The sequence below is a fragment of the Nymphalis io genome, chromosome 14, assembly GCF_905147045.1.
Source record: "Nymphalis io chromosome 14, ilAglIoxx1.1, whole genome shotgun sequence".
In the NCBI taxonomy this organism is placed as follows: domain Eukaryota; kingdom Metazoa; phylum Arthropoda; class Insecta; order Lepidoptera; family Nymphalidae; genus Nymphalis; species Nymphalis io.
Genome location: NC_065901.1, coordinates 8136894 through 8153167, shown reverse-complemented (window position 1 = coordinate 8153167; position 16274 = coordinate 8136894). Strand labels below are relative to the sequence as shown.

At 33.7% G+C, this 16274-nt stretch overlaps 2 protein-coding genes across 2 annotated transcripts in view; one reads left to right on the top strand and one right to left on the bottom strand.

The window, feature by feature from the left end:
* Window positions 1–16274, top strand: part of LOC126773166 (cytochrome c oxidase assembly protein COX16 homolog, mitochondrial) — a 141071-nt gene that overhangs the window by 72610 nt on the left and 52187 nt on the right. The window lies entirely within an intron of this gene.
* Window positions 6285–15759, bottom strand: LOC126773161 (ubiquilin-1). The gene is made up of 11 exons (XM_050493805.1): window positions 15591–15759; window positions 15284–15470; window positions 14970–15067; window positions 14692–14835; window positions 13465–13603; window positions 13261–13368; window positions 12481–12740; window positions 12240–12353; window positions 8261–8479; window positions 7867–7999; window positions 6285–7478 (listed from the first exon to the last, which is right to left on the bottom strand). The coding sequence occupies exons 1-11, from the start codon at window positions 15690–15692 to the stop codon at window positions 7402–7404; spliced, it is 1581 nt and encodes a 526-aa protein (XP_050349762.1). The 5' UTR covers window positions 15693–15759; the 3' UTR covers window positions 6285–7401.

Sequence of the window (16274 nt, the reverse complement as noted above, 5' to 3'; positions counted from 1 at the left end):
TAGTCTGAGGTACTAGCTCGTTGCATTTGAATTGTAATGGCTGAAACCGCCAACCTTGTAATTATGCATCAGAGTAGTCTGAGGGACTAGCTCGTCGCATTTGCTTGTTATGGCTGTAAACGCCATATGCATCAAAGTGTTCTGTGGGAACATTTTGCTGCAATTCTAAATTAAACTAACCTTCAGATGAAAGAAATAAATTTAGATGAATTTTCACTACACGCAGCGGTCGTAGATCCGGTACGTTATGCTGGAAGACTTGTCTATTTTTGTAAGCAATGATCCCTAGTAATACGTGATCAATCTATTTTATGGATGGATAAAGGGTTATCAAAAAAAGTTGATCAACCAGTCCATCAACCTCGTTTACCAAAGCTAAACACTTTCACTGATTCTAAAGAACCCATTTAATAGATACATTACCGTCATCTATTATCTATCGAAGCAATTTCTAAATGTAAAACCTGTCCTGATCGACATGTATCACGTATATTCTTGGTACCACAACCGAATAGCAAGATGAGTTTTATCCTAAATTTAAAAGATATAAATACATTTATTTATACGGAATATATTAAATTAGAACACATTCGTACTGTGCAAAAACTTATTTCTAATAAGTGCTATACAGCAACATTAGATTTGAAAGATATATGTTTTTTAGTTAATATACATCCATATTTTCGAAAAAATCTCCGCTTCTTTATAGATGATCAATTGTACGAATTTAACGTTTTGCCTTTCGGTGTCTGCACATTCATTTTACAAAACTGATGAAACCCGTCATAAATTTACGGTCATGTGTTTTTATTGAAAATATGAACGTAGTCCGAACTTATTAACGCTAAACCTCTTTAGTGTCACTCTCTCTAAATAAAAGCAAATGTCTGTCTTTGTAACCACGCTCTGACTTTTTATTTAAGTTTCCCTAGCCTAGCTTTGTATAACTATAATCTAATACTACTTTTCATTAGGTTTAATATCATCTATATACCTAGATATTTTATTTTTAATGGGTTATACCTATCAAGAGTGTATACAAAACATTGATATCACTCAAATGTTAGGATTCATAATGAACAGCCATATGTAGCAGATAAGATTATCCTCAGACAACAGAACTCGAATTAAATTAGTTAGAAAATATCAAAAAATTAAAACGCTGCAAAATAAGACAATTCGCCCAGTTCATAGGTTTGTTAGTTTCTGCCTGCCCAACCATTGAATACGGATGGTTATATACCACGCAACTGGACTGCACCAAGTTTCTTAATTTACGAGGTAAAGATGATTAAAATAAATATATGACTATACCACCGTCATTGTTGCCCGATATAAACTGGTGGCTTAATATTATTGATGATTCCGTACAATGATAAATATGTCTTGGAGATATTCTCTGACGCCTCAACTTCTGGGTGAGGTGCAGCTTGTTATGGGCAAAATACTAGTGGTCGCTGGTCTAAAAGCGAATCACTATTGTATATTAATGAACTAGAACTCCTAGCTGCTTATTTTGCTCTATGAATTTCCGTTTCAGCCTTAGAATCGTATACTGTTAAAATTGGTCTTTCCGCCAAAACTTGTTTCAATTTAGTAAAAGTTTCCTGTTCAGTTTTCCCCAGATCCAAGGACAATCCTTCTTCAATAATTTTATACAGATCGTGTGACATTATTGCGTAAATGGACTCAATTTTCCTAAAATATCTTGTTAATCCAAGGAACATACGTAATTCGTGAACATTGCTCGGTACCTTGTACTTTTTCAGTACAGCCAATTTTCTTTTCAGATGGCCTGATGCCTTTCTCACTTATATCATACCTAAGATATTCAACCTTAGTTTGCAGAAAAGAACACTTATCAATGTAAAGTGTAAGCTTAGCATCTCTCAAAATTTGTAGAACTTGTTTCAATATATTAAGTCCTTCGTCCTTTGTAACACTAGGTATAAGAAGATCATCAATATATGGCAGCACTTTGTCAAATCTAAGAGAACCTAATACTTTATCCATTAGACGCTGAAAGACGCATGGTGAGTTTGCTAAGCCGAAGGGCACCCGTAAAAACTCCTAATACCCTTCTGAAGTTACAAATCCGGTTTTTTTTATTGAATTTTTAGCCATTAAGATCTGGTAAAAGCCTTGTGATAAATCTAAGCTTGTAAAAATTATCTTGCCAGCCAATTTTTTTACTTGTTCTTCAATAATTTTCAATGGATATTTGTCTTTGATAGTACAACTATTTAGTTTCCTGTAATCTACGCATAGGCTGTAGTCACCAGTCTTCTTTTTCACCAGAATGATGGGATTAGCATATTCCGAAGTGGATATTAATAAAGGAAATTCAAAATTGTTCCTAATCTCAAGCGCACTTTGTCCCCCACTTATAATGCCTGATGGTATAAAATAATCCATTCCACTATGGGTCCGTGTGTAAGATTCGATAAAAATAGCTTCATGCGACATGGTATTCGAAGTAACATTGATTAACATAATATGTGCTTGTGGTATGATGACTTCTTTTAGACAAAGTACTTTGACCTTATAATTTTCTTTTATTTCAGTGTTAATTTTTAATAACTGTTGAACTATTAGTTTCTTTTTGTTGATCGTAAAAACATCACCAGAAATCATGAACACGTAACCAGGGTCATTTATAACTGGTTGTCCTAATATAATATTCATTATTCCCATATGGTAATCAGTGATAAGAAAATTTGTACAGATCATACTATTCGTACAATTACGCAAAAACTAGAGAACAATATCAAAGACACCGATATAATAAACAACTATGTTCTGAAGGATAATACAGTATACAGGAAGATTAAAGACGATAACTTACGAATAGTAGTCCCAAAGGTAGCTCGATGGGATATAATGTGAAAATATCATGATGATATAGGTCATCTAGGTCTGAAATATCATGATCATATAGGTCATATAGGTCTAAAAAAATGATACATTGATACATTGATCAAAGAGTTGGTACGTATGACTAGATTTATAAGGAAGTCGACGTATTTTACGACGATGCGTGTATAGATTGTCTTTATAAAAGAGGTCAATACGGTAAGAAAGAAGGTGAGCTACATCCCTTGGAGAAGGCAGCAGAACCGTTATACACTTTACATATTGACCATCCAGGAGCATTTTTTAAAAGGTGGTACAGACATGTCATACATTGTCATACTTATTTTGTGTATGAGTCTACTACTTTGTAGTAGAATACACAAAATTTATTTGGGCAAAGCCAACGGGCACAACCAAATCTATAGAAGTAGAACAAAAGTTGACAAAAATATTCTGTTCTTTTAGTTATCCAAAACGAATAATTTCCGACAGTGGCGCAGCTTTTACGAGCAGAAGATTTAAATAATTTTGTATCTTTAATCAAATAAAACACGTGATTAATTCGATATCCGCACCTCGATCTAATTGGACAAGTAGAGCGTTATAATAGAACGTTGTTAGAAGAAGAATTAATACAAGCACCACTGAAGAACGCGATTGGGACAAATGTATTAATAAAATATCTTGGGGCATTAATAATATAGATTAATCTTTCAAGGAAGTCGTTCTTTAATGCAAGGTATGTCAGCTAACATATATGACGACCCAGCCACAGCGTCTTTTAATAAAGAAAAAGCTGTTCAACATATGGTCAAGACGTCACAGTCAATAAAGAAAAGAAAGAAACCCACAAAATATAATGTGGGAGATTTAGTACTTTGGAAAGGGACACAAAGTAAAAGTAAAAATACTGTGCGTAAACTTAAAGAAACGTATAGTGGTCTCTATAAGATCATAAAAGTACTGGGTAATGATAGATATATCATTGTATCCATTAAAGGTGTTAAAGGATACAAGAAATACAATGCGACGGTGGCCTCAGACGCTCTAAGATGATTCATAGATCAAGATCATGTAAATAGTCAGAGTGAATCAGAAGAGTCACAAGTTGACAGCACGGAGGAACTAATTGATCTTCTAGAAGGATAAAATTAAGGTATATTAATATAGTAAGAGACAGATAGTATTGTGTGTTTAATAGGTTTAATGTAAAGGGTGATGGTGAGCATGATATTATAATCATGATATTGATCAAAAGTAGTTAAGGGCCGTCTTGTTGGACGATGAGAAAACTAGGACCATCGTGACGTGATAATCATGATGATAAATATATGTAATAGTAAAGGGAAATTTATTCGATAATGAAAGAACGGTATCCGGACCATTGTATTATAAAATTATTATATCAGTGATCATGATAAATTTTGTGTAAATAAATAATAATGAACAAAATTGAGTATAATAAATAATGAAAACTATATGAAGTTATATGTTTCACTGGTGGTAGGGCTTTGTGCAAGCTCGTCTGGGTAGGTACCACCTACTCATCAGATATTCTACCGCAAAACAGCAATACTTGATATTGTTGTGTTCCGGTTTGAAGGGTGAGTGAGCCAGTGTAATTACAGGCACAAGGGACATAAAATCTTAGTTCCCAAGGTTGGTGGCGCATTGTCTATAAGCGATGGTTGACATTTCTTAGAATGCCAATGTCTAAGGGCGTTTGGTGACCACTTACCATCAGGTGGCCCATATGCTCGTCCACCTTCCTATTCTATAAAAAAAAAAAAAAATAATACATGTTTATATGATTTATTTACAGACCAACCTAGTGTCGAAAAACGTCAACAAGATCTTATGTAATTTAATTAAATTAAGATGTTATTATTTATTTTACTAATATAAATGTTAGAATTTCTGATTAAGTTACATATAAACTTATAGTTTATAAATGTTAAAGTAAGGATGTTATTTGTTTAATACATTTTACTGTTATGGTTGGTTAAAAACAAACTCACCTGCACCACGTGCAGGTGAGGTTGGCCGACCTCCGATCCTACCGATTCACAAATGAGGCTCTGGCGACCGACTAATGGCGGTATAACCATTCCATTAAGGCGTAGCTAAATACTGCAGACCGGTGACGGGCAGCAGCGTCATCTGTACGACGAGCTATGGTTTGCGATCACCAACCCGCCTACTCAGCGTGATGATTACGGGCAAAACCTTCTATGGCACACACCTATACGCAACGGCCCCTAGTTCCCGGTCGCCCCGCTGTTCCTGGCCAAGGCGGCGGTCATGGTAAGGGCGGAGCAGGGGGTGCTAAGAATCCCCGGGTTACGGTAGGCCGCCAACACCGACTGACCCTGGCTACGTATAACGGACGCACGCTACATGCACAGGCACAGCTCGAAGAAGAGCTGAGGAACATAAGGTGGCATATTTTCGGACTATGTGAAATCCGAAGAAAGGGAGAGGAAACCATAGTTTTAGAATCAGGCCATCTTATGTACTTCAGAGAGGGAGACCAACCATCCCAAGGTGGCGTCGGGTTCTTGATCCACAAGGCTCTCTCTGACAACATCTTAGAAATCTCCAGTGTGTCGGCAAGGGTAGCGTATCTTGTGATCAGACTCACCAAGAGGTATAGCCTCAAGGTTATCCAAGTATACGCACCGACTTCGACACACTCGGATAATGAAGTGGAAAAGTCGTCGCCTCTAAGCTCGAGATTTCTAAGTTGATTTATTTAAATGAATTCTGTGTATTGTACAGGTTAAGATATGATGGGACTAACATGTCCAAATGGACAAGTCGGAAAAAAAATTTAAAAAAAAAACTAATATTTTTTTGCTTTCTTAATGAAATTTTGCATTTATTTTAAAGGTATTTTTGTATAAAACATGCGAATAATCCTATAAAAGTGTAATGAGAAGATTTTCCTATAAAAAAGTAAAAACTTATCATAAAATTATATTTTCATATCGTAAAGCCTGATTTTCGAACGAGTGTAGCTTCGCGCATGCAAAAACTAGAAGTTATTGTATTCACATATTATCGTTTGATTTTTTCGAAATGAATATTTTTTTTTTATATATATTTGCCGGAAAGGCAAATGACTACTATATGAGTCCATGCGCGACGACGGCCTGTACAGTTGGGAAGAATGTTCTGGTTTAGATATTATGTTGTTGGCAAATAAGAACATAATATGTATATAAATACAATTGAAGTATTTGCACAAAGAAATGCTGCCTCTTTTTAAGTCAAAATGGCTACTAACTATTTGTTGAGTTACCAAAACATTATATACGTTAAAATGGCAGATTTTTAAAGGATCTTCCATCACAAACTGTATTCATGTTGAAGAAGCGCGGGTTGCTAGTAATTAATATAGCGATATTGAAAGCACGGGTAAAAAAAGCCTCTTAAGCGTTTTCAAACTTTATTGATACATATTTTTGTATTAATATAATTCTATATAATTCTTGGAAATTTAACGAAATCCCAACAAAAGTAAGCATGTACTTACATACATGTTTTTACAAATTAATTTGTTACACATTAAATAGAAAAAAGCAAAAGCTTAACTCCAATGTTTTACACACCTCAGAAAAATACAAAAATAACTGTACAATCATTAAACGCCATTATGGATTTAATTTATACCCACTCAGAGAAGTTTAATATGCTCCTAACCCATATAACAAAGAGACACACAAAAAGCGATTTATTTATGCCAATCCTGTTCAATATTTTGAAAGTCCAATCAATCCATATATACTATAGTCTAATTCATCGAAAAAAAAAAACTTAATTCTTCTTATACATTTTAACCCCTTTTGCATTTTATACAAATTATACATTTTAAGAATTAGCAATTAAAAATATTAACAAATTTCAATTTAAAGATACTGTATATAATAATAGCACAAATTAATTTTATATGCTTTGCCAGGACTGCCTTTATCACTCGTTTTTAAAGCAAAACTATTTACATAACCCTACATCATTTATCTAACTTTATGACAACTAAAACTATGTATGTATCTTTATAGCATAAGGAAACAGGAAAAATGTTTAAGTAATAAAATATATATATTACTTTAAATATACTAAAAAAAGTCAATTAAATGTTTAATATAATCTTAGTCCAAAATTTAAGATTACTTTTATTTCAGAATTAAAACAAACTAATACACCTAAAATAAGAAGGAATGAATTTAAATTATTTAATTTAAGAAACAATCTGTTAAAAATACTAGACATTCAGATAGATATATTTTTAACTGAAAATGAGTCTATACCGTGACGATTTTCTATCGTTTTATTTATAACACACTTGCACCACATGTTGCAATAAACTTATATGTAGTATTGCTTTTATTTATCTTGTTAAACAAAAATACAGACAGAATTTGTAAAATTAAAACCACGTGTAAAATGTTGAGTTATATAACTGAATTAAAAAATCCGTGATCAATCCAACTTTGCGGTACAGCGGTACAAGTGAGTACAGGTTACGATGGGGCACCCGCGCGAATGTTAGCTCATAGACAATTGTCCAAGTGCCAGTAGCCTTTCCACCGCTGCATTTACATCCCCGAATGTTGCAATAAGAGCTGAAATGTAATTATTCATATTCATTAAATTACTCCCAACACTGTTAACTGTTTCATTGAAGAATTGTTTAAAGGCAGGCACACAAACTTGCCACCTGTATTAATACTTATTTTCTGTCTATAAAAATTTAAGAGTATTTGCCATCATTTAAAGAAAAGGCCAAAGAAACTCTAACAATAATGTTTAGTTTCTTAAAAATAATTGGTTACACAATCCTCATTGTGATCATTTAATTAGAACACAATAAAACAGTGTTGGTGTTTGGTGATAAAATAAATGCTAAGTGATATTATACCACCAATAATAAAGTGTTATTCAGAAAAACCACAAGGACCTTTTTACTAGTGAGACAACACTTTATACATTTATATTTGGTAATGTACATACCTTGCAAATTAGCATCACGGTTAAGGAAACCCATGGCGGTAAGCTGTTCCAGTTGTTGAGAATAGCGTTGTTCTGGCGGTTGCTGTGAGTTAGTCTGATTGTTGGCCATTGCTGATACCATTCTTTGCATGAACTGGAATAAAATGTATAACACATAAATAATTGGACAATTAGGGTTAACTAACAATTAGATTCATTTTTTACATCTATTGTTTACATTACGACGAACTTTTCACAATATTAACGATAGCATCTGTACACTACATACGATAGAAGTAATATTTTACATCATTGCCATTACTTCAGGTGGTCTCGATTTTTCCAGTCAATATTATTTCATTTTGACCCGCATGAATTTTAAATTGGGTACTTTTGAAGATAAGGTAACTCATACCTGTGTGAAGAGCTCCGAGTTCTGTTGCTGGCGGCCCTGCGGGGTGGCGGCGGGCGCGGCGGGGGCGGCGGGCGGCTGCGCGGCGGTGGGGAGCGGCCCGAAGCCGGGCGGGTGCGCGGGGGTCGCGGCCGGCCCGAAGCCGAGATTGTTTACGAGACTGGGTGCGGCTGAACGTAGTTGCTCCATGCCCTGTTGTATCTGCAGTAGCGCATTCAAAGCCTGCAAATAAATTGGCTAGAATAAAATCTAATGTTTTTTGTTTTTATATTTAGTATGGTAAATAGTATTTTAGCAAAGAACTACGAGTGTTATCACTTGTTGTGCTAAGGTGTTTTTGAGCTTCATTTCGTCTGCACGTGATTCCTCTTAAACACGCTTCGATCACTGTTCGCGACACATATCTAAAATGCCGGTTTTAAGGGTAAAAATGTACACAAAGCTACACACTATAAATAAACAAGAAAAAAAACATATTTACCTAATTAATATATAAATTTAACGTGTTGTGTGTTACAAAGTCGAATTTAATTAATGAGAATTTAGTAGGCAAAATTTAAACTGACTTGCAATGTGACTGCAAAGTTTTGATTTAAACATTTTACGAACAAAAATGCGTTTATAAATACGTAGTCTGTCTGTTTGTTACGTGTTCACAGCTAAAATACTGAACTGCTTTTGACGAGATTTTGTATGAAGCAAGCTTGAAGCCCCAAGAAGCTCTTCCTTTGTTACCTACAATCTGACACGCGAGGAAAACTAGTATAATAATTAAAGGAATCACGGGTTAAAACTCCGGTATTAGGTATTAGTTAAAGATTTCAATTTTCACGAGGTTTGCAGATTCAAAAGTGATTTTTTTACAATTATAATATTATTTGGTTTACTTGAAGTACAAAACATATAATGAGATTATAATTATAAGCTAATTAAAAGAACTTCATTGTTTATTCAGGTCAAGGACTTTTATTGATATTATTCATTCAATTACGAAGATGTAAATTAAAATTTTTTTTTTTTTTTGTACTAAAATAATCTTTACACTACCATAAAAACGTGTGTGAAAAAATTATGATTATATCAAGTTAACTTTTTTTTTATAAGCAAATCAATTTGGGCGCTCTCGTATAATTCTTGCTCCTTCCGAGTTTTGACTGTGACGTCACATCGTCGGTTCGTTATTGCAGGCGACTCTTTTACGATACGCTCGTTGATAATTTTGTATTTATTTTATTTTTCTTGGTGATTTGACGCCATATGTTCTTTTACTTATAATAATATTAAAACGATTATTAGTATATTATTTTATGCTAAAATAAGAGCAGTATTTTCACGTAGACTAACAAATCTACCGAAAGTCGATCTTATGATTGCGGATTCTTTCACAAATCATGCGAAATATATTAGTGAGCTTATTATTATTATTGTTTATTTTATTATTTTGTTAATGCAGTTGATCAAACTGTGATCGGCAACAAGTCCGTATTCTTTATGTAGATACTAGTGCTTTCCGCTTTCGAGAGAAGATAATATCGATGTAGAATATAATAAACATTACTTATGCATGTGTCTAATTTCACTGAAATTCTGCCACATGTGAATTCTACCAACCCGCATTGGAGCAGCGTGGTGGAATAAGCTCCAAACCTTCTCATCAAAAAGAGGAGAGGAGGCCTTTAGCCCAGCAGTGGGACATTCACAGGCTGTTACGGTTACGGTACTTACATTTTAATTTTACGTACACAGTTCGCGGCGCGTTAGTTACGATATAGAGCCACGGCATATTATTGTAAATTTTCCTCTAATGAAAGTACAAATAAAATTAACAATCTCGAATGTGAAGGATGCAAACATACTACATCATTGGTAGCGCTCATAGCGATGTAAGAAGCCTATTTTTAATGAAATAATATGTTAGTGGAAGAAACCTTTTTTATGTAAAAGGGGAGCAAACAAACACGAGGCTTTCCTGAAGGAAAGTGATTACCACTATCCAAGGACAGCAACACCGGAGTGCTTGCAAGTGCGTTGTCGGCCTTAAAAGAATGCGTATGCTTAGGATTTTCTTGAAGGTTTCTATGCCATAACGGTTCGGAAAAGTCGCCGGGTAATATGAGAAATGGCAGAAAATGCTTTAAAAATAGCGCTGTAGTAGTGGATTTCTAGACATCGAAATGGTATGGTTAGAATTTAGAATATAGACGCGATGTCCGGTGATGAAATACAGCGCATGGGATTAATCTAAGCATTGCCTCAGAGCATTCTCCGTAAAAGATGCGATATAAGATGCAGAGTGATAACATCTCTCTCGCCCAGAGATGAGAGTAGTACTCCATATGGGGATGAGTTTTCGCCTTGTAGAATTTTAGGCGAGGATCTGACGTGAAATACTGACTTACCTTGTTAAGCACACAAAGGTTTTTAAGCTTTTAGAGGTTAATTTTGCTTCACCTTCCAATAGACCACGGAACCTAACGTCCTGATACTGGATTTGGTAGCGAGGCGGTATTCTCAAAATGAGGGGATGGACAATGTAGTAATCATCGCGGTCAAAAGGTGTCATTTGACTTTCAAAGAAACATAATATGGTTTTTTTTTTTTTTATAGAATAGGAAGGCGGACGAGTATATGGGCCACCTGATGGTAAGTGGTCACCAACGCTCTTAGACATTGGCATTGTAAGAAATGTCAACCATCGCTTACATATCCAATGCGCCACCAACCTTGGGAACTAAGATTTTATGTCCCTTGTGCCTGTAATTACACTGGCTCACTCACCCTTCAAACCGGAACACAACAATATCAAGTATTGCTGTTTTGCGGTAGAATATCTGATGAGGTATCTACCCAGACGAGCTTGCACAAAGCCCTACCACCAGTAAATGCAATAGATCACAGTCATTAATGATTTTTTCAACTTATATTATTGCCGATACGGCGTTGTTCACAAATCATCTTCAAGATTAACAATAAACCTATGATTAACGTTGAAATGCATTTTTCATCGATACAAACTCTTATGACAACACAATCGGTATTCAACGTATCGAGGCCGTTACTACGAACATTCTGAATTATGTTTATATTAAACGAATACCTATAATAATAAAAATTAAATGTTTGATCCTCAAACTAAAAACTTATAAATACGACAAATTTCTCTACTAAGGTAATCATATTAAAATGCTCATCACGAAAATATTTACTTGTTTTTATGATAATATATATAGGAAAAGTATTTTTCCTAAATTCTATTTGTTAAATTAGTATGCTATGGTACTGTATAATAAATATATGAAAATATTTTTTATACTAACCGAAATATAAATAAAATCAAGAATAACGCGAAAATTTAGGCGAAATTGTATGGGCGAGCGAGCGACGTTGGGCGATGTGACGTCACGCTTCGATCGGTCACTCCAGAAAAGAATTTAAAAACTCGAACTTTAAAAATTTGTAAAAAATTCATTTTTGCAGATATCGTGAAAAAAAATGGCCAGTATTTTTTATATTTTAAATATGATTTTTTGAGATCATAAAAATAATTAGTTCATCTTCCTAATTCTGAGAAATTTTTGACATCTTTGTTTTTGTTCTTATTCAAAAAATTTTGGTAAATGAATAATTATAAATTTAAAAAAATATGTTATTTATTGTACAATATTAATGATACTATTTTGGGTCTCACCGTGATTAATTTTATTCAGTATATGATTTATGTTAATTATTATCAAGTCAATTAGAGCAACTACATTTATAGAAAAAAAAATACATTTTAAAGTAACAGCCTGTACTGATATTGATAATATGAATATTAAAACACAAATTAAGAGATGCTTGCCTAAGTTTGTCCTGACATCTTCATTTAAAATTCACATGTTCTAGCCATTGGGACAGCTGGGGCTCTTAGTCAATTAGTTTTAATAAATAATTACACTAAGCACTTCCCTACGAGATATTGTGAAAAAAATATAAAACTCACTTGCGGATTTGACATCATTTGTTGCATTTCAGGATTTTGTAGTTGAGCAAGCATCTGTGGCATCATAGTACGGATCTGTTCCTGAAGTTGGGGGTTGTTTGCAAACATTGGGTTCTGAAATAATGTTATATGTATGTAATATAAACAATTTAATATTAGCTAGTTTTTTAAGCTTACTTTATTTTTTGTTTGCAAATACTACATAGCCTAATAACAAATATAATGTAATTGTTTTATTTACCTGGTTAATAAGCTGTGATGCCATTTCAGGGTCAGCAGATAGTGCCTGCAGCATGCTGTTGGTGTATGGAGCAGAAAGCATTGACTGTACGAGGCGAGGATTTTCTGACATCTGCTGCAACAGAGACTGCATGCCTGGAGTGTTGATGAGACCTGGGCCAGTTCCACCTCCAGCACTGGGTGCAGTGTTGGAACCACCCCGCTGCCAAGGATTTGGTAAAGGCTGTCTATTTTCTGCACCCTGCTGTGGATTTGTTCCATCTGAAAAACAAAATTTTAATCAATAAATCAACAAATTATATATGTATGTTCTTATTATATTATGACGTTATAATTACTATTGCATATCATAAATAGCATGTTTAAGATTTCATCAGTTTTTATTCATTCACATTATCTTTAAAAAAAAATGTCCCCCATTCTGGTATGTATAAGGATTTGTTCCATGTCCACTTTGTAATAACTAAACATTGTAGTAACACAATATTACAACATTATTGCTCGACTTATAATAAAGTAATGAGACTTTGCTTACTATACCAGGGTTCATTCAACTGAAGTTGATAATAAAAGGCTCACAATACATAGTCATTTTCCTTTTCAGCCTTAAATGATTTTAAGAGAGTCATAGACTGCAGTAAGTGAGAAGTTGGAATAACCAAATTAAACATAAGTCATATAATAGTCTTTTAATCATTTATGTTATTTAAACTTTAAATTAAAGCTTCATAAGAAATGTAGTTCTTAATTAATGCTTAATTATTTTTTCAGAGTAATTTACCTGAATTATCAACTAGCCCTGAAAATGGATTTCCTGCCATGCTGCTGGCTACATTCAGCATTGGTTCCTGAATGTCACGATACATCCGCTGTAAAGCATTGTAACCACCTAAAATAAATTAAATATGCATTATTAAATATATCCATTGCTTATATATTCTAACATTTGCTATTGTTTAAACAAGGATTATCCATATTTTATTACCAGGAATACTCTCTAGGTTAGATAGTGCTCTATCGTGAGACCTCATCAACTCTTGCAACATTGCCGGGTTCCGTGCCAATTCCATAGTTTGGCGTAATAGTTCAGGATTGTTCAACATGTGGCTGATTTCTGGGTTTCTCTATAAAGATATCAAAATACATGGGATATTTTAAAATGTAAGTAGTAGTTTGTTTAAGTTTTTTTTTTTTTTATAGAATAGGAAAGCGGACAAGCATATGGACCACCTGATAGTAAGTGGTCACCAACACCCTTAGACATTGGCATTGTAAGAAATGTCAACCATTGCTTACATATCCAATGCACCACCAACCTTGGGAACTAAGATTTTATGTCCCTTGTGCCTGTAATTACACTGGCTCACTCAACCTTCAAACCGGAACACAACAATATCAAGTACTGCTGTTTTGCGGTAGAATATCTGATGAGTGGGTGGTACCTACCCAGACGAGCTTGCACAAAGCCCTGCCACCAGTTACTTAAATAAGGTATTATTAGTATTATTAAATATTATCTAGTAGTAAACACTGTGACTATTGCATTAATTTTGACATAACCAATGACATGAGATTAGCTCCAATCGTCAAAAATACATAACAATAAAAAATGATCTGGGTGCGACCTGGGTGGTCCACATGACTTCCCAGTGGCAAGAATGAAAGTACTATATGTTTTTCTTATTATATTTATTATCATCATTTCTATTAATTTTATTTTGACTCAATTTTCAATTGTTTATAACAATTTGATTTATTATAAACAATCACCATATTTTTTACTTGCTGATGTGTTTTTGTCGTATTGACTTATTCTTACCATAATACATCAGCTATTCAGTTAATATAATAGTTTTTTAAGTTTTTTTATCTCTACAAAAAATGACTCGATTGATTTTACTTAAAATCTAATCAGCGCTAGAATTTGTAATTCTGCATTGAATGCAATTGGTCTCATCTTGACATCATTTTTTTTTCTCTTAATAAAAGTGACGAAAAAAAATTCTGAACTCATCTACACACACACAGACATCCTCTTAAAAGCTTTAGCAATGGACTTTAGTGACCTTGAAATGTGGAGAAAAGTCAAAATTCGGGATTCACAAAATCGGACCCATTACAAAAACTTCCCACTGGGAAGTAAATAATATAATTATACAAAATTATTTTCTTATACGAAATGACAATAATATAACAATAAATATTTACTTACAGCCATCAAATCCTGCATCTGTGGATTAGATGTGATGAGTGAACGCATGTTTTCCGGATCATTCATCATCTGTTGTACCAAAGGATTATCCAAAACTTGCCGCAACATTTCTGGATTGGATAAAAGTTCTTGTTGCATGCGAGCCTAAAAATTAAAAATAATTATAGCACTGTTTTCAAAAATAATTATATACACTCACAATAGCTTTTCAAATGTTCTTCTAACAGTGAAGTTACTTTAATCTAAAATGAATACTTGATTTATGGTTATTAATTTACCTGCAAATCCATAAAGGTGCTTTGACCAAGACCTAAGCTTTCCAGTCCAGCAAGGCCACCAAGAGAGTTGAGTCCAAATGGTGTTGCACCAACATCAGCTAAAAGTTATACATTTAACCTATATCACTTATTTGATGATTAAAAATTAATAGATTGGAAATAAGAATTACTTGTTTAATTAAATAGTTGTTATATTATATTAAAACAGACAGTAAAACTTTTCTCCACGAATTTTTCACTTTGATGATGATTTTCAAAATTATTTTGCGCAATATATGTCACACACAATTTATGTCATGTCTCCTTGAATTTACCTGGGGGGCGACGAGTTCCACCTTCGGGCTCAGGTCTAGGAGGCGTCTTGATAACAAGATGAACTGTCAACCCATCTTTAATGTTGTGCTGCTTAAGTGTGTCGGAGTCATTCATTATTTTTCCAGCAAAGATAAGGCATAGCTGTTCCGGTTCAGCGTTGAATTTAGGAGACAGTACTTCTTTGAGCTAAAATAATAAATCAATTTATTTTCTTGCCGAATAATTAGAGAAATGTCATCACTGATTGCGTATGCAATATCTATGTTATTACGCCATGAAAAAGTAGCATAGCGTCTCAGTACTTACTTTTTTAATGTCTGCATCTTCTTCGATTTCTACTTGCTGCTTTTCTTTTGGGGTTTTTACGGTAATCGTGATCTTTTTGGGTTCGTCCTGGCCTTCTGCCATTTTATCAATTCTAGATGACTCTGTACTTTGGCGGAATAGCAAATAGTAGCACTAGAATTTGACGACTATGCGATTCAAAGCAGATAATATACAAAATTGCGTTCTAAAACCAACGATCCGAAATATTGTATAATTGACAGTTTAAGCAAAGTAATTTAGTCATTGTAAGTACTTATTTCAATGAATTTCATGTACCTAATATTTTGATATATTTATTTACTAAATAAAAATTCTAAAAAACTTCAACATAATTATGTTTTTATTTTTTTAGTAGTGGCAACAATGATTTTAAAAAGTATTCCCTTTACATGTATTAACATTATTAGCGCTAATAGTACTATAAGTTATTGATATCTGAATGCAGTACAGATCAACTAAATGAACAATGTCCTTTTGCGGTGCGCACGGCAGTAACATCAAAGGATTGGAAAAATGTGACATACAAAACATATACGTGTAGATGGGCGCGTAGAATGTTAGCAATATACTTTGGTATTTTTATTAAATTTTAAAAATCTTTGAAATAAAATTCTACTTAAGACATTGAACAAATTTTCCTACATCAAAATTTGCATAATAACT

Coding starts and splice junctions, on each gene's coding strand:
- LOC126773161 (XM_050493805.1), bottom strand. CDS start 15,692: ATGGCAGAAGGCCAGGACGAACCCAAAAAGATCACGATTACCGTAAAA. Junction 8,000..8,260: donor ACTCGGAGCTCTTCACACAG/GTATGAGTTACC, acceptor ATTTTATTCCAG/TTCATGCAAAGAATGGTATC. Junction 7,479..7,866: donor CCGTGATGCTAATTTGCAAG/GTATGTACATTA, acceptor ATTACATTTCAG/CTCTTATTGCAACATTCGGG.